Below are 24,769 nucleotides of genomic sequence, written 5' to 3' on the forward strand. Positions count from 1 at the left end.
GAATGGGGCGGGGTGGACTGCAGGCTGGCCTTGCCAAACATAATGAATTATTGGGCAGCGTACATTGCGATGGTGAGGAAGTGGGTAGTAGGGGAGGGGTTGGTATGTGGGTGGATGGAGACAGCCTCTTGCAGGGGTAGGACTTTAGGGACATTGTTGACAGCGCCTCTGCCGTTCTTGCTGGCCAAGTACTCCTTGAGCCCTGTGGTGGTGGCACCCCTGTGGGTTTGGGGACAGTGGTGAGAGCATCTGAGTTTGGAAGGTGCCTCGGTGTGTGCACCGATATATGACAATCAGATTTGCACCGGGGGGGAAGGGGGTTGGACGCGAGGTTTTGGGTGTGGCATTAGGCAGGGATCGAGCGGTTTGGGGATCTGTTTGTGGGAGGCAGCTTTGCGAGTTTAGTGGTCTTGGAGGAGGAATATTAGCTTCCCAGTGGGAACGGGTTCAGATACTTACAGGCCTGGGACTTTGTAAGGAAGCAGGTAAGGAAGCGATTTGCTGTCCTCGGGACTACAAGGTCCTATCGAGGGAAGGAGTGGGAGAGGACACAGTGTCTGAGATCTACAAGGAGCTAATGGACTGGGAGGGAGGCCCGATAGGGGAAGTCAAGCGGAAATGGGAAGAGGAACTGAGGGGGGTCATGGAGGCTGGGTTGTGGGAGGGGGCTCGGAGGAGGGTGAATGCATCCTCGTTGTGCGCGAGGCTCAGCCTTATCCAGTTCAAGGTAGTTCACTGGATGCACATGGCGGTGGCCAGGATGAGCCAGTTCTTTGAGGGGGTTGAGGACAAGTGTGGGTGGTGCACAGGGAGGCCCGTGAACCATGTTTACATAGTTTGGGCATGTCTGAAACTGAAGGGGTTCTGGCAGAGGTTTGTGGACGTAATGTCCGAGGTGCTGAGAGTGAAGGCGGTCTTGAGTCCAGAAGTGCGATATTTGATGTGTCGGAAGACCCGGGAGTCCAAGGGTGAGAGAGGCTGATGTTCTGGCCTTTGCCTCCCTGGTAGCCCAGAGACGGATTTTGCTGGAGTAGAGGGACTCGGAGCCACCAAAACCAGAGGCGTAGGTGAGGGACCTGGCGAAGTTCCTAAGGTTGGAGAAAATCAAGCTGTTCATCAATTTCTTCGAGAAGAAAGGGTGTCAGCTGGGTGGGGGGGGTGAAATAAAGGGGCTAAAATGGGGGAGGATGGGAATGGCAGGAGGCCTGGGGTGTGGTTATTTCTTTATTTATTGTTAGGTCCCTGTTTGTTCTTGCTCTTGTGTTGGTTTGTATTTAATGTTTAATGTTCATAAAAATATATATTTTTTAAATTGAGAGGTGGATACTCAACAAGACCTTGGTGTCGTCATGCATCATTCACTGAAAGTAAGTGCGCAGGTACAACAGACAGTAAAGAAGGCAAACGGTATGTTTGCCTTCATAGCAAGATGATTTGAATATAGGAGTAGGGATGTTTTACTGCAATTGTAAAGGGCATTGGTGAGGCCACACAGAGTATTGTGTGCAGTTTTGGTGTCCTTATCTGAGGAAGGATGTTCTTGCTATGGAGGGAGTGCAGCGAAGGTTTACCAGTCGGATTCCTGGGATGGCGGGACTGTCATATGAGAAGAGACCAAGTCAGTCAGGTTTATATTCATTGGCGTTTAGAAGAGTGAGAGGGGATCTCATCTATAATTATAAAATTATTTTCAAAATATTTATTTAAGGCATTTTCATATAAACAAACAAAAGCAGAACCAAACATTATAAACAACCAACACCCACTCCGCCCCCCCCCCAATACCGCCCACTTCTCCCACCCTTACCCCTCCCCCTCCTGCTGACCTCTCAAATCTCCTTAAAGAAATCAATAAACAGCTTTCACCAACCAATGAACCCTTCCGCCAACCCCCTCAAGTCGAACTTGACCTTCTCCAGCCTCAGGAAATCTGCCAGATCACTCACCCATACACCCTCCCTCGGTGGCTCTGAGTCCCCCGAGCAAGATCCACCAGGGAAGCAAAGACCAGACATCGGCCTCTCACTTCCTGGACTCCCAGGTCTTCCGACACACCAAATATCGCCACCTCTGAACTTAGGGCCACCACCAGTACCTCGGATATCACGTCTGCGAACCCCTGCCAGAACCCCTCAGTTTCGGACATGCCCAGAACATGTGGACATGATTCGCGGGCTTCCCTGCACACACCTATCCTCTAGAGTCTAGCCCCTCAAAGAACTTACTCATCCTTGCTACAGTCTTATGTGTACTATGTATTACCTTAAACTGAGTGAAGGTTAACCTCGCACATGACAAGGACGCATTCTTCCACTGTAGGGCCTCGCCCACATCTCGGCTCCCACCTCCCCACCCAGCTCCTCCTCCCACTTGCATTTTATAACCGTATTAAACTCCACGCCCCCCCCCCCCCCCCACCCCCCCCCCCCCCCCCCCCCCCCCCCCCCCCCCCCCCCAATAATCAACCGGTGTGAGTCCAAGTCAGGAATCTTTCCTCACACCAGCCTCATAAAATCAACATCATTCGAATTTGGGGCATAAATGTTTAACAAAGCCACCCCATCCAGCTTTCCACTAACCATCACGAACCACCCCCCACCGAATCTACTACAATGTTTCCCACCTCCAACGGCACCTGCTTATTTGCCAACACCGCCATCCCCCTCGTCTTCATTTCCAGGCACGAGTGGAACACCCGCCTCACCCATCCCTCCCTCACTCCTGTCTGGTTCCCGATCTTTAAGTGCGTCTCCAGCAAAAAGGCCACGTCCGTCTTCAGACTCAGGTGCCGAACACATATGACCGTTTCACTGGCCCATTTGGCCCCATCACGTTCCACATGACCAGCCTGGTCGGGTTGCTCCCCGCCCCCCCTCCTCTGTCCATCAGCCATATCCCTTTTTGGGCCAGCCCCCGTGTCACGTGACCCTCCAGGCCCTCCCTCTGCTGTCAACCATCATCGATCCTTTTCCAACTGCGCCACATCAACCATACCCTTGTCAGCATCCCTCCCCCAACCTCGAACAAAACACCAATCCTATCTCTCCTTGCACATGCCTGACAACCCCCCACTTCACTCCCATTAACTAGCCGGCCCAGCTAGCATTGTGGCCCCCACCCAAGACCTCCAACTTCCCTACCATCCCAACTCTCCTTCCACCCATACCATACTCCCCTAACGAGTAATGAAAGGTGCACTCACCCTCGACGTTCCCCCTTGAAAAACCTGCCTTCCAGAAAACCCACCATCAATAACTTGTTAAAAAACACACAAACTCTTCTAAAGTTCAATGTCCTCACTCTCCTCCCAGTCTACTGTCCCTCATAAACTCCATCGCCTTTTCTGGCATGCCGAAATAGTACTCTCACTTTTGGAAAGTCATCCACAGGTACAATAGTCCGAACTTCACCCCTCTATTTAAACGGGCAGCCCTGACCCGGTTGAACCAGGCTCTCTTCTTCACCAGTTCTGCTCCCAGGTCTTGATACACCCGCAGCTCTTTCCTGTCCCAGGTGCATTTCCTGGTCTGCCTAGCCCATCAGAGAATCTTCTCCTTGTCCAGAAAGTGGTGCAATTGCACCACCATCGTCCTCAGCGGTTCGCCCGCCTGTAGCCTCCTCATCAGCGCCCTGTCAGCCTCCAGGGACCGGTCAAGGGCCCCCTCCCCCATCAGCTTCTCCAGCATCTTGGCCACGTACTCGCCGGCATCCGCACCTTCGATGCTTCAGGCACCTCCACGATCCTAAGGTTTTGTCTTCTGGAGCGATTCTCCAGATCCTCCATCTACTCCTTCAGCCTCTTTTGGGCCACCCGCATCATTCCCACCTCCGCCACCAATGAGACTAGCTGCTCTTTGTGCTCCCACACTGCCTCCTCCACCTTCTGACTGCCCGGCCCTGGGACTCCAGCCCCTTCACTCTCTCGATCCCCAACTTAATCGGTTCCAGCACCTTGGGTTAGGCCTTCCAGGGTCTCTTTCTTCTGCTGGCAGTACTTTCCATTAAGGAACTCTATTAACTGCTCCATTGACCACTGGGCAGACAGAGCAGCCACTTTGCCCTCCGCCTTCTTATCCTGTGGCGCAACACAAAGACTCCCCTGCTCCAGCAGCTCTTTCCTTCTTGCCCCACTCCTAATCTGTGGATCAATCCACCATACATTGCAGAGGAGTAAAACCTTCCCCAGACACTATAGCACAGTGGTTAGCACTGTTGCTTCACAGTGCCAGGGACCTGGGTTTGATTTCCGGCTTGGTTCACTATCTGCACGGAGTCCGCACGTTTTCCCCGTGTCTGCATGGGTTTCCTTCCTCAAGTCCCAAAAGACGTTCCTGTTAGGTAAATTGGAGATTCTGAATTTCCCTCAGTGTACCCGAACAGGTGTCGGAATGTGGTGACTTGGGGCTTTTCACATAACTTCATTGCAATGTTAATGTAAGCCGGCTTGTGACACTAATAAAGATTATCACTTCTTGCACTCAAATACTTCGCCCTTTAGGCGGGAGCCACCAAATGTGCGTCCGCTCACTCCAAGGTCGCCACCGGAAGTCTGAAATTTATAAAATTCTAACAGGATAGATTCAAAAAAAATGTTCCCAATGGTGGGTGGAGCCCAGGGAGCCCAGAACTGGGGGGGGGGGGGGGGGGGGGGGGGGGGGGGGGGTTATAGTTTGAGGATAAGGGGTACACCTTTTAGGACTGAGGTGAGGAGAAATGTCTTCACCCAGATGGTGCTGAATTTTTGGAATTCATTACCACAGCAAGTAGCTGAGGCCAAAACATTGTTTAATTTCAAGAAGCAATTAAACATAGCTCTTGGGGTTAAAGGAATCAGGGGAAATGGGGGCGGGGAGCCGGGATCGGGTTATTGTTGTGGAAGAGGAACTGTGTTGAGATTTACAGTGGGCCATGTGAGGAAGTATGTTGGAGTTTCTAGTGAGTTATATGGTAAACTACATTTAGATTTACAGGGAAGTGGATGAGGAACAATATTCAGGTTTATGGTGGGTTCAGTGAGGGACAATGTTAGTGGTTTCATCTCAATTCATGATGCTTGGAGAGAAAGTTGGAATGGAAATATTTTTTTCTAAATATAATTAATTAATAACAAAAGTAAAAATTAATCTATTAGAAAATAGAGATGTTGTGAATTTACCTGGCGTGCTACCAGAACGCAAACACTGGACATTTAAATTAAATTCAAGTGTTTGAAATCTTTGCATGAAGTTCCAGTTTCCACTAATTTTATTGAAAGCCTAATCCATAATTTTAAAACAATGCATACATTTAATCAATAAGGAAGCAAACTGACTGATGCTTTATAGGTTATAACATCTTGCAGAATAAACACATGGCGGAAAAGTAAATTAAAATGTTGAATTCAACGTCAGACAAAGAAAGCAAAATAAATATTAGATTAAGACTATCAATATCCTGGGTATTAGACCAGAAACTGAGCTAAACGAGCCAGATAAATACTGTGCAAATTAGAGCGGATCAAAGGCTAGGAATCCTATGGCGAGTAACTAACCTCCTGACTCCCCAAAGCCTGTCTACATCCTCAAGGCAGAAGTCAGGAGTATAATGGAATACTCTATTTGCCTGGATGAGTGCAGCTCCAACAACCATCAAGAAGCTCGACACCATCCAGGACAGAGCAGCCCGCTTATTTGGTACCCCTTCCACAAACATTCAATCCCTCCACCACTGACCATCAGTGGCAGTCGCGTGTACCAGCTACATTAAGATGCACTGCAGGAACTCATTCCAAGGTAGCAGCTTCGAAACCATGACCACTACCATCTAGATACCTGGGAACACCATCACCTGGAGGTTCCCCTTCAAGTAATTCACCATCTGACTTGGAAATATATCACTGTCACTAGGTCAAAATCCTGGAATTTCCTCCCTCAGAGCAGTGTGAGTGGACCTACAACTCAGGGACTACAGGGGTTCAAGGCAGCTCACCATCACCTTCTGAATAGCAACTAGGGATGGGCAATAAATGTTGCCTACAATATCCAGTCTTCTCTGGACTAAGGCGAGGTGCCAGAGAACTGAAGAATTGCAAATGTTACACCCTTATTCAGAAAAGGTTGTAAGGATAGCTTCTGCAATTACAGGCCAGTCAGTTTAAATTCAGTAGTGGGCAAGCTCCCAGAAATAATTATTCAGGATAGAAATAATAGTCAGGTGGAAAATGTGGATTGATTAGGAAGAGCCAGCATTGATTTATAATGGGGATATCGTGTTTAACTAACTTGCTGGAGTTTTTTGAGGAGGTAGCTGTTGATGTGGTGTACGTGGCATTCGATACAGTGCCACACAATAAACTTGTGAGAAAAATTATAGTTCATGGAATAAAAGGGACAGTAGGAATATGGATACAAAATTGGCTGAATAATAGGAAGCAGAGAGTAATGGTAATGGATATTTTTCAGCTGGAGAAAGGTTTATAGTGGTGTACTCCAGGGGTTGGTATTGAGACCCTTGCTTTGTGATATATATTAATGATCTAGATCTTGGTGTGCAGGCGACAATTTCAAAGTCTGCACATGACACAAAACTTGGAAATATTGTAAACCGTGAGAAGGACAATGTAAAACTTCAAAAGGACACAGATAAGTTAGTGGACTGGGCAGATGAAGTTCAATGCAGAGAAGTGTGACATGATGCATCTTGGTAGGAAGAACATGGAGAGATGATATAAGGGATAAAATTCTTAAAGGCATGCTGGAACAAAGGGACTTGGGTGTATATCTGCACAGATCATTGAAGGTGACAAGACAGGTGGAAAATATAGTTAATAAAGAATAAAGTATTCTGGACTTTGTTAACAGTGGTGTAAAGTACAAGAGCAAGGAGGTCATGCTGAACTTATACAAGACACTAGTTAGAACTCAGGTGGAATATTGTGTACAGTTCTGGGCGCCATACTATAATAAGGATGCGAACGCATTGCAGCGAGCATGGAAGAAGTTTACAAGTATGGTTCCAGGGATGAAAAACTTCAGCTATGAGGATAGATTAGTTGAGGTTGGGACTGTTCTCCTTGGAGAGGAGAAGCCTCAGAGGAGATTTGATAGAAACATTCAAAACCATGAGGGGGCTAGACAGAATAGATAGGGAGAAACTGTTCCTGTATGTAAAAGGATCAAGAACAAGAGCGTACAGATTTGATGTGATTTGCAAAAGTAAATGTGATGTGAGAAAAAAACATTTTCACACAAGTGGTTTGTGTCTGGAACGCACTGCCTGGAATTGTGGTGGAGGTAGGTTCAGTCGAGGCATTCAAGAGGACATTAAATGATTACTTGAATAGAAAAAATGTGCAGAGGTATGGCGAAAAGGCAGGGCAATGGCACTCACAAGTCACACAGCCTCGTGTGGTTGTTTGAGGATTTCCCTCCACCCGATTGTTGCCATCAATGAGCCAAACCCGACATGTATTACTCCTGGAAACAAACAGCTTCAATTGCGGAGGCAGTAAGGATTAACACCAATCTTACAGATTGAAAATCCAGTCAGCAAACAACCCTCAGAGAGAAATTCCTCTTCTCTCCAGATTAAATGGAAAACCCCTATCTTTAAACTGTGCCCCTATAGTTCAAAATTGCCCCACAGAAGATAACATCCTCCCAGCATCTATCCTTGCAAATAGGCAAACTGACATTCACCCTAACCCTAATGCTCAGATGCAAAAAGGGTGACTGGCCACCATCTCCGAGAGGGCAATTAAGGTAATAATGCTGGAATAAAAGCAGAAAGAGCTAGAAAAACTCGGAAAATCTGGAAGCATCTGTGGAGAGAGAAGCAGAATTAATGTTTCAAATCCAATATGGCTCTTCTTTGGCATATATTGGCCTTGCCAGCGATGCTCACATTCCATGAAATAATAAAGAACTCTAACAAAGCCCTATAAGGCTACATTGAACTGATTGGTTTTTAGTTGCCACATTATAGAAATATATATAAAAGTATATAAAGATTATTAAAGTTATTAAACCAAAAAAGCACTGTGGGCCACATTCAGAGGATGGTCAGTTTTACCATGTGCTATAAAGGTTATTAAATATTATCTATAATTTAATAAGGATAATCTCTATCACCATACAAAAGTGATTAAAGGCTTGTATATTGAGCTGATGCCCATCCACAGGGTTGTTAGGTGACTGACTCCAGCCAGTAGCAGATCGGGTTATTTGACATAGTAAGAAGTTTTACACCATTTTGTTGGGCTGGTTTAGCTTGGTGGGCTAGACAGCTGGCTGTGTTATGCAGAACAAAGCCAGCAGCGTGGGGTCAATTCCCGTACCAGCTGAGAATTCTGAATTCTTCCTGTGTACCTGAACAGGCGCCGGAATGTGGGGACTAGGTGCTTTTCACAGTAACTTCATTGCAGTGTTAATGTAAGTCTACTTAAAGGTTATTTATTTATTTACCAGGTTGAAGTCCAACAGGTTTATTTGGAATCACTAGCGTTCGGAGCACAGCTCCTTCATCAGGTGAGTCACCAGGGCTATTGGAGGCAGTGATGGAGTTCAAGAGGGAGGTGCCAAGCTGGAAGATGTCCCCAAGTAGGACCCACAACTGGTTCTTGGACAAATTGAGGCTGCTGAGGCAAAGAAATGGCCGAGAGTTGGCAGTTAGCACTCATGTTCAGCTTGTTGAGTTTCTCCAGGAAACCCTGGCTGGACTGATTCCCAGAACACATTGAGGACACATGTGGTCTGCAGCCTGTGCAGCCAGTTTTGACTTGAGCACCAGGTCCTGGAGCTGGCTCAGGCGCCAGTTGCTGAGGCACGCTCGCAGCTCTGGGTAATTGAGAAATGGCAGCAGGTACAGCCCAGGTTAAAAGCAAATTACTGTGGCTGCTGGAATCTGATACCAAAGAGAAAATGCTGGAAAATCACAGCAGATCTGGCAGCATCTGTAGAGAGAGAAAAGAGCTAACATTTTGAATCCAGATAACCCTTTGTCAAAGCTCAGGGTCTAGGCCATCCTACCAGACCTGCTCCCCCACATCCAGACCAACCTACACCAGCTCCTGCCACTGCTCGGTCAGAGCCAACTAGACCTCTGGTCACATTGCCCCAAAGGAGGTTCCAGAACCGCATTCTGGTGCATTCCAGCAGCACCAACCGCTGTCTCAGGGCACTGTGAGACTTAGAAAAGTTTATAGATAGGGAGGGGACAATGCCTGGGAATGATTAGAAAACAAGGATGACAATTTTAAAATGAGAAGTTGCTTGACCAGGAGCTAATGTAGGTCAGTGAGTACAGGGGTGATTGGGGAATGAGACTTACTGTGAATTAAAGACACGGCAGAAGTTTGGATGATCTTATGTTGATGGAGGGTAAATGTGGGAAAACAGCCAGCAGTTCACTGGAATTATCAAGTTGCGAGCTGACAAAGGCATGAATGGGGGTTTCAGCATCAGATCAGGAAGTCAGGCGATGCTATGGAGGTCGAAATAAACAGTCTTGGTGGTGGCACAAATATGACATTGGAAGCTCATTTAACACCACGTTTGTGAACCTACTGGCTCAATCTCAGACTATTGCCAGGTAGTCAGCAGCTAGGGAACAGAGTTCAGAGTGGGATCGAAAATAATTGCTTCTGCAATTCCAATTTCTGACTAGAGGAAATTTCTGCTCATCCAGGACTGGATGTCGAATAAGCTGATAAATGAGCAAGAGTTCAGAGAGGTGGTGTGGTTACACACAAGAACTGAGATGAGGAAGAACTACGTCTCGTAGAGGGTGGTGAATTTGTGGAATTCGCTGCCCCACAGTATGGTAGAATCTGAGTCAGTAAATGGTTTCAAGGAGATAGATAGATATTTGATTTTTAAAAACAGGTCAAATGATATGGGGAACAGGTGGGGAAGTTGATTTGAAACCAGGAAGAGATCAGCCTTGATCTGATTCAATAGCGGAGCAGGCTCAAAGTGCTGAATTGCCTACTTCTGCTCCCAATTCCGATGTTACTAAGAATCCAGATATTCTGATCAGTGTTGGAGAGGCTTCAATTTAAACTGCCCATTTACCATTTCACGCTGGAGCCTTTGCACTTTCCAATTTGGTCTCCACTGCGTCGGAGGTAAACTTCAAGGGCAATTCAGCCACATATCGGGCGCGATTCTCCCAGAGAGGGAGAAATCGTAAGGCTGGCGTCAAATCCGGGCGGGTTTGACGCCAGCCTCCCCCTCCCCGACCGGGAACCGATTCTGATCCCCGGTCGGGGCTAGCATGCCGCCGCCGTAAACTCCGGCATCGCGGGCTTAACGAATTTCGTTAAGCTCGCTTGCCAGAGTTTGCGCCGGCTGACGCGTCACATGACGTCAGCCGCGCATTGGAAGACTCCAGCCCGCGCATGACGTCATCGCACATTTGCGCAAAACCCGCGCATGAGCGGGCCGGGATGCCCCTCAGCTGCCCCGCGAAGTGATACAGCGGGGCGGCGGAAGGACAAAGAGTGCGTGGGTATCGGACCCGCTGGCCGCGATCGGTGCCCACCGATCGGGGGCCCATGGCACCCTTGGCACGGCCGTGCCAATCGGTGCCATGGTTTTAAAAATCGGCACTTTACGGCCGTTTTTACGAACGGCCAGACCAGGTGTGTTTGCCGTTCGTAAAAACAGCCGTAAAGGGCTTGGAACTCGGCCCATCGGCCAGCTGAGAATCGCTGCTGGCCGTAAAAAAACGGCGGCAGCGATTCGTATCGGGAGTCGGGCGTGGGGGGAGAATAGCGGGAGGGCGTCAGACTAGCGTGGCCGTAAAAATTTACGAACCCCGCTATTCTCCGCACCGTCGTGAGTGCGGAGAATTGCGCCCATCCTTTTCTCACCGTGAACGGAAGACACGCCCCTGTCTGCCTCCAGTTCACGGACAAATGTTGTTTTAAATAGAGCTGTGAATCTCTGAAACTGTATAAACTCACCAAACTGACAGTGCCAACGCTAATCTGCCAACAATGTTCACCTCCTGGCACATCCAGTGTGTTCACCCTGACAGTGTTCACCTCCTCCCTCACCCCCGGATAGTGTTCACCCCCTCCCTAATCCCTGACACTGTTCACCCTCACCCCCAACTGTGTTCACCCGTTCCCTCACCCCCAGAAAGTGTTCGCCCCCTCCCTAACCCTCCTGAGTGTTTGCCCTCTCACCACCCATTTGACAGTGTTCACCTCCTCCCTCACCCCTGGATATTGTTCACCCCCTCCCTAATCCCTGACACTGTTCACCCTCACCCCCAACTGTGTTCACCCGTTTCCTCACCGCCGGAGTGTTCACCCCCTGCCTTACCTCCGACAATGTTCGCCCCCTCCTGAGTGTTTGTCCTCTCACCACCCATTTGAGTGTTCACCACCCCCCACCCCCGTGTTTGCCCTGTCCCCCCTCATCCCCTCCCCCCAATCCCCTCCCCTCCCCCCCTTGGAGTATCCCCTCTCTCCATGTGCAAGAGCCCAGCAGCTGATTATCCCAGGCGTGCGGCTCCCATCCACTGCGGCGGGCGGGTGTCGGTGCTGCAGCCGAATGCCAGCTCGCGGTCAGAACGCTCCTCTCTTGGCTCGCGGCAGCGGCAGCTAGGGTTCGAATGCCCGCCATTAGCTGGACGCTGATTGGTCCGCGCAGCCTCACACTCGAGGTTCGCTCTGCACTCGATTCGCGTACACTGGGAGACAGGAAACGCAATCGAGTTGGTGAGTAGGAGCGGGCCTCACATGAGCCTATCTGCAGCTCGTCTGTTTACTTTATCTGAATGTAAGTTCTGTAATTGCAGGAAGTGCACTTCTGGTCTAAGAACTAGTTTGCTATATGTATTTACTAAACGTGTAGTGTGTGCTTTCATAAAGGAACTCTGACGCATGAATTTTCTGTTCATGCAATCAGTTAAAGTGACCGATCACTGTTTGGTGGGAGATTGCTCATGTTCTTATATTTGTTTGCATTTTCAAAGATTATTAAATAATAACAGGACAATTGTAATCGCCACGCAGCCCCCACCTTCCTCCAGAACGTTTGTTGTGTGTAGACTGCAGACTTCGAAAAGAAACTTATTTCCCAAACCCTAGTTTCTGGATGACCGATGGAGTTGGCTGGTAATTAATAGAGCCATGATTGTAGCCAATGATTTGGTGCAAAGTTTTGGGATTTGCTTGCATATGACTTCCAATTTACAAGACCCAGTGGTGGCACGTCTGTAGTTGTGTGCTTATTGGACAGCCATTATTGATATCTGCTGTTCCTTAGAGAATGACACCTATTCAAGGTGAAGCTTCTGCCATGGATCTGCTTACAAATAATTCTTGACCCACAGATCTTTGAGCAGATGGGGTAGGATGATAGTGCGATTGGCAAGATGTGCATCTTGAGTGTTGTTGGAGCTGCACTAATTCAGACAAGTGGAAATAATTCCATAACATTCCTGACTTGTGCATTTTAGATGGTGGACAGGCTTTGTGGAGTCAGGAGGTGAGTTACTCTCTGCAGGATTCCTAGCCTCTGACCTCTTGTAGCCACAGTATTTACATGGCTAGTTCAGTTTCTCGTCAATGGTAACCTGCAGTATGTTGATAGTGGGGGGAGGGTTCAGCGATGGTAATGCCATTAAATGAGGATGGTTAGATTCTCTCTTGGAGATGTTCATTGCCTGGCATTTGTGTGTCTCAAATGTTACTTGCCAGTTGTCAGCATAAGACTAGATATTATCCAGGTCTTGCTGCATCTGGACATGGCCTGCATCAGTATCTGAGGAGTTGCGAATGGTGCTGATCATTGTGCAATCATCAGCGAACATCCCACTGCTGACTTTATGATGGAAGTAAGGTGATTGATTAAGCAGCTGAAGATGGTTGGGCCTAGGAACTCCAGTGATGTCCTGGAATTGAAATGATTCAGGAGCTAAACAGCAGCAAATAGTAGTCAGCCATTATTCATCTGCATTGCTCCTATTCTTTAGATGTAATTTGGGAGGAGAGCAGAAGAAAATTGGCCCTTGGATCGGTGGACTTTCACCATGTTTTAATCAAGGCTTTTAGAAGGGATTGAAACAAATTTTTAAAATTGAAGAGGTTTCATGACTGTATAGAATTGATCAATTTAGGATGGTTGTTGTTTTTTCTCAAGCTATTTTGTAGAACATTAATAGTATTTACCCATACCAAAGAAGAGCCTAAATTAAATTTGCGTTATGTTTTTTCCTAGGACGTTTGCCTTTTTAACCTTTGTTTTTTTTTTCCGTTTTCTCTCATAAGAACTAGGCTCAGGAGTAGGCCATCTGGCCCCTCGAGCCTGCTCCGCCATTCAATGAGATCATGGCTGATCTTTTGTGGACTCAGCTCCACTTTCTGGCCCGAACACCATAATCCTTAATCCCTTTATTCTTCAAAAAACTATCTATCTTTACCTTAAAAACATTTAATGAAGGAGCCTCATTTGCTTCACTGGGCAAGGAATTCGATAGATTCACAACCCTTTGGGTGAAGAAGTTCCTCCTAAACTCAGTCCCAAATCTACTTCCCTTTATTTTGAGGCTATGTCCCCTAGTTCTGCTTTCACCCGCCAGTGGAAACAACCTGCCCGCATCTATCCTATCTATTCCCTTCATAATTTTAAATGTTTCTATAAGATCCCCCCTCATCCTTCTAAATTCCAACGAGTACAGTCCCAGTCTACTCAACCTCTCCTCGTAATCCAACCCCTTCAGCTCTGGGATTAACCTAGTGAATCTCCTCAGCACACCCTCCAGTGCAAGTAAGGAGACCAAAACTGAACACAATACTCCAGGTGTGGCCTCACTAACACCGTATACAATTGCAACATAACTTCCTTAGTCTTAAACTCCATCCCTCTAGCAATGAAGGACAAAATTCCATTTGCCGCCATAATCACCTGTTGCACCTGTAAACCAACTTTCTGTGACTCGTGCACTAGCACACCCAGGTCTCTCTGCACAGCGGCATGCTTTAATATTTTATCATTTAAATAATAATCCTGTTTGCTGTTATTTCTACCAAAATGGATAACCTCACATTTGTCAACATTGTATTCCATCTGCCAGACCCTAGCCCATTCACTTAACCTATCCAAATCCCTCTGCAGACTTCTAGTATCCTCTGCACTTTTCGCTTTACCACTCATCTTAGTGTCATCTGCAAACTTGGACACATTGCCCTTGGTCCCCAACTCCAAATCATCTTTGTAAATTGTGAACAATTGTGGGCCCAACACGGATCCCTGAGGGACACCACTAGCTACTGATTGCCAACCAGAGACACACCCATTAATCCCCACTCTTTGCTTTCTATTAATTAACCAATCCTCGATCCATGCTACTACTTTACCCTTAATGCCATGCATCTTTATCTTATGTAGCAACCTTTTGTGTGGCACCTTGTCAAAGGCTTTCTGGAAATCCAGACATACTACATCCATTGGCTCCCCGTTATCTACTGCACTGGTAATGTCCTCAAAAAATTCCACTAAATTAGTTAGGCACGACCTGCCCTTTATGAACCCATGCTGCGTCTGCTCAATGGGACAATTTCTATCCAGATGCCTCGCTATCTCTTCCTTGATGATAGATTCCAGCATCTTCCCTACTACCGAAGTTAAGCTCACTGGCCTATAATTTCCTGCTCTCTGCCTACCTCCTTTTTTAAACAGTGGTGTCACGTTTGCTAATTTCCAATCCACCGGGACCACCCCAGAGTTTAGTGAATTTTGGTAAATCATCATTAGTGCATCTGCAATTTCCCTAGCCATCTCTTTTAGCACTCTGGGATGCATTCCATCAGGGCCAGGAGACTTGTCTACCTTTAGCCCCATTAGCTTGCCCATCACTACCTCCTTAGTGATAACAATCCTCTCAAGGTCCTCACCTGTCATAGCCTCATTTCTATCAGTTGCTGGCATGTTATTTGTGTCTTCCACTGTGAAGACTGACCCAGAAACCTGTTCAGTTCCTCAGCCATTTCCTCATCTCCCATTATTAAAACTCCCTTCTCATCCTCTAAAGGACCAATATTTACCTTAGCCACTTTTTTTTGTTTTATATATTTGTAAAAACATTTACTGTCTGTTTTTATATTCTGAGCAAGTTTACTCTCATACTCTATCTTACTCTTCCTTATAGCTTTTTTAGTAGCTTTCTGTTGCCCCCTAAAGATTTCCCAGTCCTCTAGTCTCCCGCCAATCTTTGCCACTTTATATGCTTTTTCCTTCAATTTGATACTCTCCCTTATTTCCTTAGATATCCATGGTTGATTTTCCCTCTTTCTACCGTCCTTCGTTTTTGTTGGTATAAACCTTTGCTGAGCACAGTGCAAAATCGCTTGGAAGGTTCTCCACTGTTCCTCAACTGTTCCACCATAAAGTCTTTGCTCCCAGTCTACCTTAGCTAGTTCTTCTCTCATCCCATTGTAATCTCCTTTGTTTAAACACAAAACACGAGTATTTGATTTTACTTTCTCACTCTCCGTCTGTATTTTAAATTCCACCATATTGTGATCGCTCCTTCTGAGAGGATCCCGAACTATGAGATCATGAATTAATCCTGTCTCATTACACAGGACAAGATCTGGGACCGCTTGTTCCCTCGTAGGTTCCATTCCATACTGTTCTAGGAAACTATCGCGGATACATTCTATAAACTCCTCCTCAAGGTTGCCTTGACCGACCTGGTTAAACCAATCGACATGTAGATTAAAATCCCCCATGATAACTGCTGTACCATTTCTACATGCATCAGTTATTTCTTTGTTTATTGCCTGCCCCACCATAACGTTACTATTTGGTGGCCGATAGACTACTCCTATCAGTGACTTTTTCGCCTTACTATTCCTGATTTCCACCCAAATGGATTCAACCTTATCCTCCATAGCACCGATGTCATCCTTACTATTGCCCGGATGTCATCCTTAAATAACAGAGCAACACCACCTCCCTTACCATCCACTCTGTCCTTCCGAATAGTTTGATACCCTCGGATATTTAACTCCCAGTCGTGACCATCGTTTAACCATGTTTCAGCAATGGCCACTAAATCATAGTCATTTACGATGATTTGTGCCATCAACTCATTTACTTTATTCCGAATACTATGAGCATTCAGATAAAGTACACTTATGTTGTTTTTTTTTTTACCTCTGTTGTTTTGAATCTTAACATCTCCAGTTTTATTCATTTTGTTATTACTGGGCCTATTCACTGAGCTCCCCTCAGTCACTGTACCTTGTACTGTCGCCCTTTTTGATTTTTGACTATGTCTTCTCTGCCTTGCACTTTTCCCCTTCCTTTTGCTTCTGTCCCTGTTTTACTACCTTCCAACTTCCTGCATCGGCTCCCATACCCCTGCCACATTAGTTTAAACCCTCCCCAACAGCTCTAGCAAACACCCCCCCCAGGACATCGGTTCCAGTCCTGCCCAGGTGCAGACCGTCCGGTTTGTACTGGTCCCACCTCCCCCAGAACCGGTCAAAGGTATGCATAATCTGAAGTAAGGAAGTTGAAATTATTCCGGTTACCTCTGGTGCTCTTCGGTATCTACCTACTGGAAGGAACTTTGAATGACCCTCTTTCATACTGTATCCCCACCTGTAAGGAAAGCACCCACTAGCCTTTCCCTGAAACACTCTTCATGTAATAAAACTGCATTCAGGAAGTTCAACAGGGGGATTAGTCCTGTACCAAGGGCTTTTACCCCTTCAAAATTTGTAGTAGCATGATCCTTCGAATACAGCACAGCTGAAATCAACACTTGAGTGTTTATTTCTGTTACTTTGGTTTCATTTCAGGTCTTGTTTGTCACTCTGTATGTTGTGCTGCAGTGAAAAAGTCTTGTCATGGTGGATGTTGGGAAGTGGCCATTATTTGCCTTGCTTCCACCACAAGACCTCAATTCGATTCGTCTAGCCTGCGTCTTCGGCACATCTGGCAATGAGACTTTGTACGTCACAGAAAACGATGAGGTAATGTCAAATCATGCTCCCCGAGTGTTAGTTATTGAACACAAAATTGAAACGGGTGTTCCTTTTGCAATTGAACAGTAGTTGTTATTTGTAAAATAGGAACGCTGCTTTCATATTGAACCCAAAATTTTAAAGACAATTGTGGCTTTTCAGCAATTTATGTGCTACCTGGTTTGCTAGCGGTGAGTTGAAAGTCATCCTGAACTGGTTCTGGTGAGAGATCATCAACCTTGAAACATTAAACCTCCTTTCTCTCCACTGGTGTTGCCTCACACTGCTCCATGTTTCAAACTTTTTTTTAAAATCAGAGTCTGACACTTTTGTTTTCTGTTTTATGGAGACACATTCTCTATTTTCCTTTAACATTAGGATACTGTAAGTGATGCAATAATAGTAATGCATGTGGTCTAGAAACCTGGCCAGGCTATTGGTTGTGTTGGCGTTAGTTGCAAAACAGTTGAGATAAATAAAAAAAAAAATTTAGAGTATGCAATTATTTTTTTCCAATTAAGGGGCAATTTAGAGTGGCCAATTGACCTACCGTACACATCTTTGGTTGTGAGGTGAGACCCACGCAGACACTGGGAGAATGTGCAAACTCCACATGGACAGTGGGCTGGGATCGAAACTCGGTCTTTGGCGCCATGAGGCAGCAGTGCTAACCACTGCGTTACCATGTCACCCAACAGAGATTCATGGTGGCAACCGGTTCTGTCCCTCTTTAAATTTGTTCTTGAAGTTTGTATCTTGTTCACAATGGAATGGAATTTAGCAATTCTTTATCTAATAACATAAGCCAAGGGAGGGCAAATAAATGAAAGTTGCAAGCATTTTGTTAATGCATGGATGAAAATTTAAAATGGTGTGCTTGGTGCAAAATTCTGCAGACTTGCATTCTTTGAAATTGAAACGGGAAATTTTCATTCTGTACTAGAGGAACAAATTAAATTGTCAAGCATTACAACATAAATAAAAAATCAGATTTGACTTCAGTGCTTGTTTCTGCAACAGGTGTTTGCCTTTGGCACTAACTGCAGTGGCTGCTTAGGAACTGGGGATATTCAAAGCACAATTGAGCCCAGGAAAATAGACATTTTGTGTGGTAAGAAGATAATTCATCTAAGTTACGGGAGTGGACCCCATGTGGTGCTTACAACTTCAGGTAACAAGTTATGATAAATAAATGAATTTTGATTGCGTCTTCTCAGTTCCAGTATTTTAACAAATGCTCTCTGTGTGTGTGTGTGTGTGTGTGTATATAACATGTGCATGCTGTGTATAATATATGGGGGAGGGGTGGCAGTTTGAAAATTCCTGAGTTTCAGCATTTTGATTTAGTTTTAGAAAAGTAGCTGCAGATAATTGTCTATTTAATGACTGGGCCTGGAGCAATTGTACCTGTAGTGAATGGATTCCTTAAATCTTGGTCCTTTACCTACCAGGAAATGAAAACTGTACATAATCTACATCAGTTATTCTATGTAAATTGTGCAGCATTGCACATAATCAAAGGACTTGTGTAAAGTTCCTTCTGTTTTATTCCCTGTCTATTTCCTTATTTACCCTTTTATTTTTTCTGTTACATTTCTGATCCATGGATATTTAATGGACCTGTGATTTTTGAGGCAAAATAACCTGGACGAGCCTGTAATTCAAACAAGCAGATACCAGAAGGCTATGCTGTTTTAGGCTGGTGTTTGGAGATTGGCTGGCTCCAGTGATGACTCTCTGTCTGATGATGTGGCTGTTGGTCCATTAATGGGCCCAAAAGGCTGTGCTCTTCCTTGTAACAGGCGGTGATTGGATATTATCCCACTGGAATGCTTCTCAGCCACAAGTTCCATTTTAGTTTAAATTTTGATTCTGCAGTCTGGGTGGAGGAATCCAACTAATTCTCTCTCAAAATATCCAGTTAAGCTCACTCTCTCCGGTATGTCTGGGTGTCATTTTCTCAATTCTGCAAAGGCTTGTTATTAAACCCAAAGCTGAATGCAAGTTTTAATGTGGAATACAGTGTCTCAAGAAAGGAAAAGGCCTGAATGTAAACTATTTGAGTTGAAGGCCCAGTTTGATAAGAATTAAGTGACTTTCCAGAAGGATTGCTGCCTGTAAGTATTATACTGTATGAATGATTCTGCCAGGAAGACCATCACCAGATGTAAACCAGAGGTTTTGATCAACCAGCGTGCTGTGAGGAAAGCCTGCTACAGAACCACCATTGGAGGCAAAGACTCATCTTTTGACCTTCATCCTTATTATTCTCCCCCGCTTTCACCCCGCCTCTGTGTTTGCCGGTCTTGTGTGGGTTGAGGTGGGACAGTTAAAGGGGGTAATAGGTTAGCTTGTTATTCGGTTGCATTTACTGCATATTGGGGGCTGGATTCTCCACACCCCACGCAGAAACCTCGGCTGGCGCCGGGGCGGAGAATCCATTTTGGCGCGCAAAAACGGGACTGGCGCCGGTTCCTCAATTCTCCGGGACCTGAAAAGCCTGAATATGCTGCGCCGCATATCACCTACCTGCGGCCATTGCTGGAGGCCCTCATTCTCCGTCCCAACTGGCTGAAGTCCCGACAGCGTGGATCTAACATGGTCCTGCCGGTCGGGATACTAGCGTGCCGACTGCGACTCGGTCCGCGGCTGTCCTGGTCGGGCGTGCGGCCAATCGGGGGTCTATTTTTAATATCCAGCTCTGCGGTCTGAGTCCGCCGTGGGGGGCCCGTATTTGCAGCAAAAGCTGCTAGATTTACGCCGGGTCCCTGCTAGCCCCCTGCAGGGCTAGGAATATGTGGCCCTTTCCCGCCAGTTGTTTTGGCGTGAAAGTCCACAGTTCTTACGATGGCGTGGGGCCATAGTCCCAAAAACAGAGAATCCAGCACAAAATCTTTACCCTTGTTATAAATAAACAATCAATCATTGTGTTTCAACTTACAAACCGAGTGACTGTGATTATTGGACAGCCAAAGATTTTGGGTAGTGTGGTTACTTGGATGTCAGCCGGGATTGGGTTAGGCTTCAAAGCTGTGTGTACGACAGTTAAAGAGACTGCAAACTACCTGCCACGGCTCAAGTGAACTCTGCCCATCTTTCACACATGATGGTGGCCAGTGCATGGAGAACCCGAGCTTGGGAGTTAGTTCCTCCAAGAGAATATAGGAAAGGAGATTTGAAGAAGAAAATCAAAATATCTACTTCAAAAAGGTTCTAACTTTAAGGTTATTTGGGAGCAACAAGCTGTAATTTGTGCAGATTTAAACTTGAAAAAATATATAATGTTAATCGTTATTGCATTCATTGGAGTATTACGGGAAAGAATAAAGACAATTGCTTTCTTCTGCCTTCATCCAAGAACAAATTGCACAAATTATTAAACATTTCTGCGTTGCCAAAACGTAAAAGCTAATTTTTGTTGGTTTGCAGATGGAGAAGTTTATGCCTGGGGGAATAATGGTTACAGTCAGCTTGGCAATGGGACAACTACTCAAGGATTATCTCCTTGCCAGGTATCCACCAACCTGCTCCACAAGAAAGTAACCGAGGTGGCCTGTGGATCTCATCATTCCATGATACTGTCATCCGATGGGGAAGTGAGTGGACTTTGTTTGAAAATGAGAGATGTTTATTAGAAAACATTACGGTGGGGGCCGGTTTAGCTCACTTGGCTAGACAGCTGGTTCATGATGCAGAGCAAGGCCAGCAGCACGGGTTCAATTCCCTTACTGAGGTTATTCATGAAGGCCTGGCCTCCTCAACCTTGCTCCTTGCCTGAGGTGTGGTGAACATCAAGTTAAATCACCCCCAGTAGGGGGCAGCATGGTGGTGCGCCGAGGTCCCACAGTCAACCCCGGCCCTGGGTCACTGTCCGTGTGGAGTTTGCACATTCTCCCCGTGTCTGCGTGGGTATCGCCCCCACAACCCAAAGATGTACAGGGTAGGTGGATTGAACGCACTAAATTGCCCCATAAGTGGGAAAAAATGAATTGGGTACTCTAAATTTATAATTAAAAAAAAAAAAATCACCACCAGTCAGCTGTCTCCCCCCCTCAAAAGGGGAAAGCGGCCTACGAACATCTGAGACTATGGCGATTTTGCTTGCTTACTTTATATACCACAGGGATCACTAGTAGGAATGAGATTAGGGCATTAGGGTCTGATTTAGCACAGAGGGCTAAACAACTGGTTTGTAATGCAGAACAATGCCAGCAGCGCAGGTTCTATTCCTGTACTAGCCTCCCCGAACAGGCGCCGGAATGTGGCGACTAGGGGCTTTTCACAGTAACTCATTGAAGCCTACTTGTGACAATAAACAATTATTTATTTATTTATTTATTTATTTTGAGCTGATACCTCATTGAAACTGTGCCATTTATAGACTCTTCTGAATATTAATTTGCTGAAGGATACACATCTAAATACTAGTTAAGTTAGAAAGAATTGGGTTTTGGTGCTTGCATAATTCAGCAAGGCTAGATAACTAGGCACCAGGTAATCAGTTTCAGCTATACTTATTGTCTTCCTTCTATTATTAGTTGACATGAATGGTTTGTCTAGTTCTTGTCTTCACCTTCAGCTACTCCGCTGCCAGAATCCCCCTTTCAGTTGTGGAAAAAGAGCCATCCTGCTGATATTTAGTTGAGGCAGAAACTTTTAAAAATGTTTCTGTTTGACATTTACTGGGAGGCAAATGGTTTTGTAAGGCTTACACTTCACCAATATCGGACCACTTCAATTTTATACAAATATAGAACTCTTGCACAGATTAAAAATTGATAATGGCAGATATATTTTTGTGTGTAGAAAAATGCAAAGCTACTTCAATATATATTACATTTTGTCTCCTTATGATACTGACACATTCTTGTAACATACTGTTTCTGATAGATGGGGTAGGTGGGGGACTTCAGTGAAAACCCTATTAAAATGCAGAATCACTGTTGCTGAAATATGGTGTGCGGCTTCTTAACTTTGATTCTTCCCTTTTACACTGAGACAGATTCCGGGACTGAAGACTGTATTGTGCAGGGTTTGCATGTGCAACTGTAAAATTACAATTGTGAACATTGTGTTCATCGTGAACTTCCATGTTGTCAAGTAGTAGTGTGTGGGCCAGCAATGTTAAAAATGCTTCACTGGCTTGTATGGGTGCACTGACCTGACAAGCTGTGTGTGATCAGAGTAAAATAGCCATTATTTTCCTCAATCATCAGAGCATTATGGGGCTGATTCTATCATTGAGCAGTGGAAGACTAGAACAGTACTTTCTGAGAGTGGGAAATCGCATTCCCACGACCCCTAATTATCAGTCCATATATTTGATGGGAGCTTGTCGACTGACATTCCCTGTGAGTGCTTTCAAATGCTGGGATCACCCAATCAAGGCATTGGACATTTTAGCTCCAGAGACAGGACTATAAACTTAAGTTCGCTCAGTGAGCAGATGGAGTTTCCCTTGCTGACAGAGTTTCATTAACGAGGCATATTTTCCATTGTTGCTTACTAGCGAAGCAATTTGCCCTCTATCACAACTGCAAGTATTAACTATCACTTTTCAGATATAATGGCATATGAGGTGAGAGATCCGCTTACTTTCTATGACGTTGTTTCACTGTGGTAACTTGCTTCCTAATGGGTATTTGTTTTTAATTTCTTCTTAAGATGTAGGCATCACTGGTAAGACCAGCATTGATTGCCCATCCTTATTTGCCCTGAAGGCAGCGGTGAGTCGCCGTCTTAAATTGTTACAGTCTGTTTGGTGTAGGTACACCCACTGTGCTGTTAGGGATAGAGTTCCAGGTCATAGGGCAGGTGGGTTTGGAAGGTGGTATTGAAGGAGCCTTGGCCATTTGCTGTTGTAAATGGTGCACATTGCTGCCACTGTACACTGGTGGTAGAGGGAGAATGCATTGGCGGTGGAGTGAGTGGATGTTTGAGGTGGTGGATGGGGTGGGCTGCTTCGACCTGGATAGTGTTGAGCTTCTTTAGTGTCATTGGAGCTACCCATCCAAGCAAATGGAAAATATTCTATCACACTCCTGTCTTTAGTGTTGTGAATATTAAAAGTTTTAGACCCCTTATTTGAGGAAAGATGTAGTGGCATTGGAGGCAGTTCAGAGGAGGTTCACTAGGTTGATTTCAGAAATTAGGAGTTTGTTGTATGAAGAGAGGTTGAATAGTTTAGGCCTGTACTCTAGAATTTAGGAGAATGAGGGGAGAGTAAATTGAGGTGTGCAAGATGATAAAGGTATAGATAAAGTAGACATGGAGCGGATGCTTCCTCACGGGGCATTCAAGACGAGAGGTCATAGTCTGAGGATAAGAGGTAGCAAAGTGTTTTAGTTGAGGAGAAACTACTTTTCCCAAAGGGTTGTGAATCTGTGGAATTTGCTACCTCAGAGTGCGGTGGATGCAGGGACAGTGAGTAAATTTGAGGAGGAGTTGGACAGATTTTTAATTGGTAATGGGTTGAAGGTTATGGAGGATGGGCAGGACCGTGGAGTTAAGGCCATGATAAGATCAGCCATGATCGAATGGCGGAGCAGACTCGATGGGCCAAATGGCTTAATTCTACTCGTATATCTTTTTAACTTATGAACATAACAATGTTAGTAAATACAGAAAAGCTCACCCCAACAGTATTCCTTAATGTTGAATTGTTTTAAAAAACAGGTGCTTCAGGTTACAATGTAAACAGAACACAATCATCAATCAAAGACACACCCAATCTCAACCTCCCAACATTAAACTAAAAACCTCCTTAACAACTAACAACTAACGGTCACTAACTCTTAGAAAAAGGAAACACATGGCTGCCACATTACCTAGAATCCTACTACTGACCTCATCTCTCTCTCTCTCTCTCTCTCTCTCTCTCTCTCTTCCCCCCCACCACACACACACACACACACTCTAGTGGTGTACTTTAGCATTCCTACAATTTGGAGAAGGTATTAGGTCACCCAACCAGCCTGAGGCCACTGGGCAGGGAAGGAGACCTACACTGAAGCAGGACTCTCTGGGATATTAATGAGGCAAAGGGGAGGATATCCACCTTCACCTCTTGTCTGTAGCACTGGCAAGTCTGCCCCCTGAAAATGGCCACCCGCACATGGCTCCAGTTTGATAAGACGAAGCTGTGACATGGGTGTTGAAGAAAGAGACCCAAAAGCGAATTAACTTGGAACAAGACCAGATCGTGTGAATATGGTTAGCCGGCCCCCAAGAACTGCGATCACACCTGTCCACCATCCAGAATGAAAACTCACTCATCCTCACCTTGGTCAGGTGAGCCCTGTGCACCACCTTAAGCTGGATCAAACTAAGCCGAGCACAAGAGGACATGGAGTTGACCCTTCGACGAGCCTCCCTCAGCACCTTGCATCCATGTCAGAATAGGACCCAATTCACCCTCCAATTTCACTCCGTTGATAGGACCTGGCCATAAATACCCAAAATACACCCCCCACCAGACCTGACCAAAGATAAAATCCTCCTCAACTGGGAGGATGGTGTGCCAAGAGAAAAGAAGGAAAAGCCTTACATAAGAAATTGCAAATCTGAAAATATCTAAAGAGATTGATCCCAGGGAGTTGTAATTTTTCCAACAGCTCCTCAAAACTGCCAAACCTTCCCTCCACAAGCAAGTCCGCAAATCTCTCCAAACCCTTCTACCACCCATAATCTAAACATTTGAGTCTAAGCCCTCTGGCAAAAAGAAATGATTACAGATAGGGCCAACAAAGACATGGCGATACATTTAAAATGCTGCTTGAACTGCTTCCAGAGTCGAAGGGTGAATAC

At 45.6% G+C, this 24,769-nt stretch overlaps 1 protein-coding gene across 3 annotated transcripts in view; it reads left to right on the forward strand.

Moving 5' to 3' along the window:
• Positions 1-11,576: 11,576 nt before the first annotated feature.
• The window catches only part of LOC119969258 (RCC1 and BTB domain-containing protein 2-like), a 133,451-nt gene continuing 120,258 nt past the window's right edge, over positions 11,577-24,769 (forward strand). For 2 of the 3 annotated variants that reach the window (XM_038802631.1, XM_038802633.1), the window contains exons 1-4: positions 11,642-11,765; positions 16,799-16,972; positions 17,984-18,134; positions 20,393-20,559. In XM_038802631.1, coding sequence (XP_038658559.1) covers positions 16,847-16,972; positions 17,984-18,134; positions 20,393-20,559 — 444 coding nt within the window. In that variant the 5' untranslated portion in view covers positions 11,642-11,765; positions 16,799-16,846. Of the gene's footprint in view, positions 11,766-16,798; positions 16,973-17,983; positions 18,135-20,392; positions 20,560-24,769 lie in introns of all 3 variants that reach the window. The other variant, XM_038802632.1, reaches the window with a different exon arrangement.

This window comes from Scyliorhinus canicula, chromosome 7 (genome assembly GCF_902713615.1).
Source record: "Scyliorhinus canicula chromosome 7, sScyCan1.1, whole genome shotgun sequence".
NCBI lineage: Eukaryota > Metazoa > Chordata > Chondrichthyes > Carcharhiniformes > Scyliorhinidae > Scyliorhinus > Scyliorhinus canicula.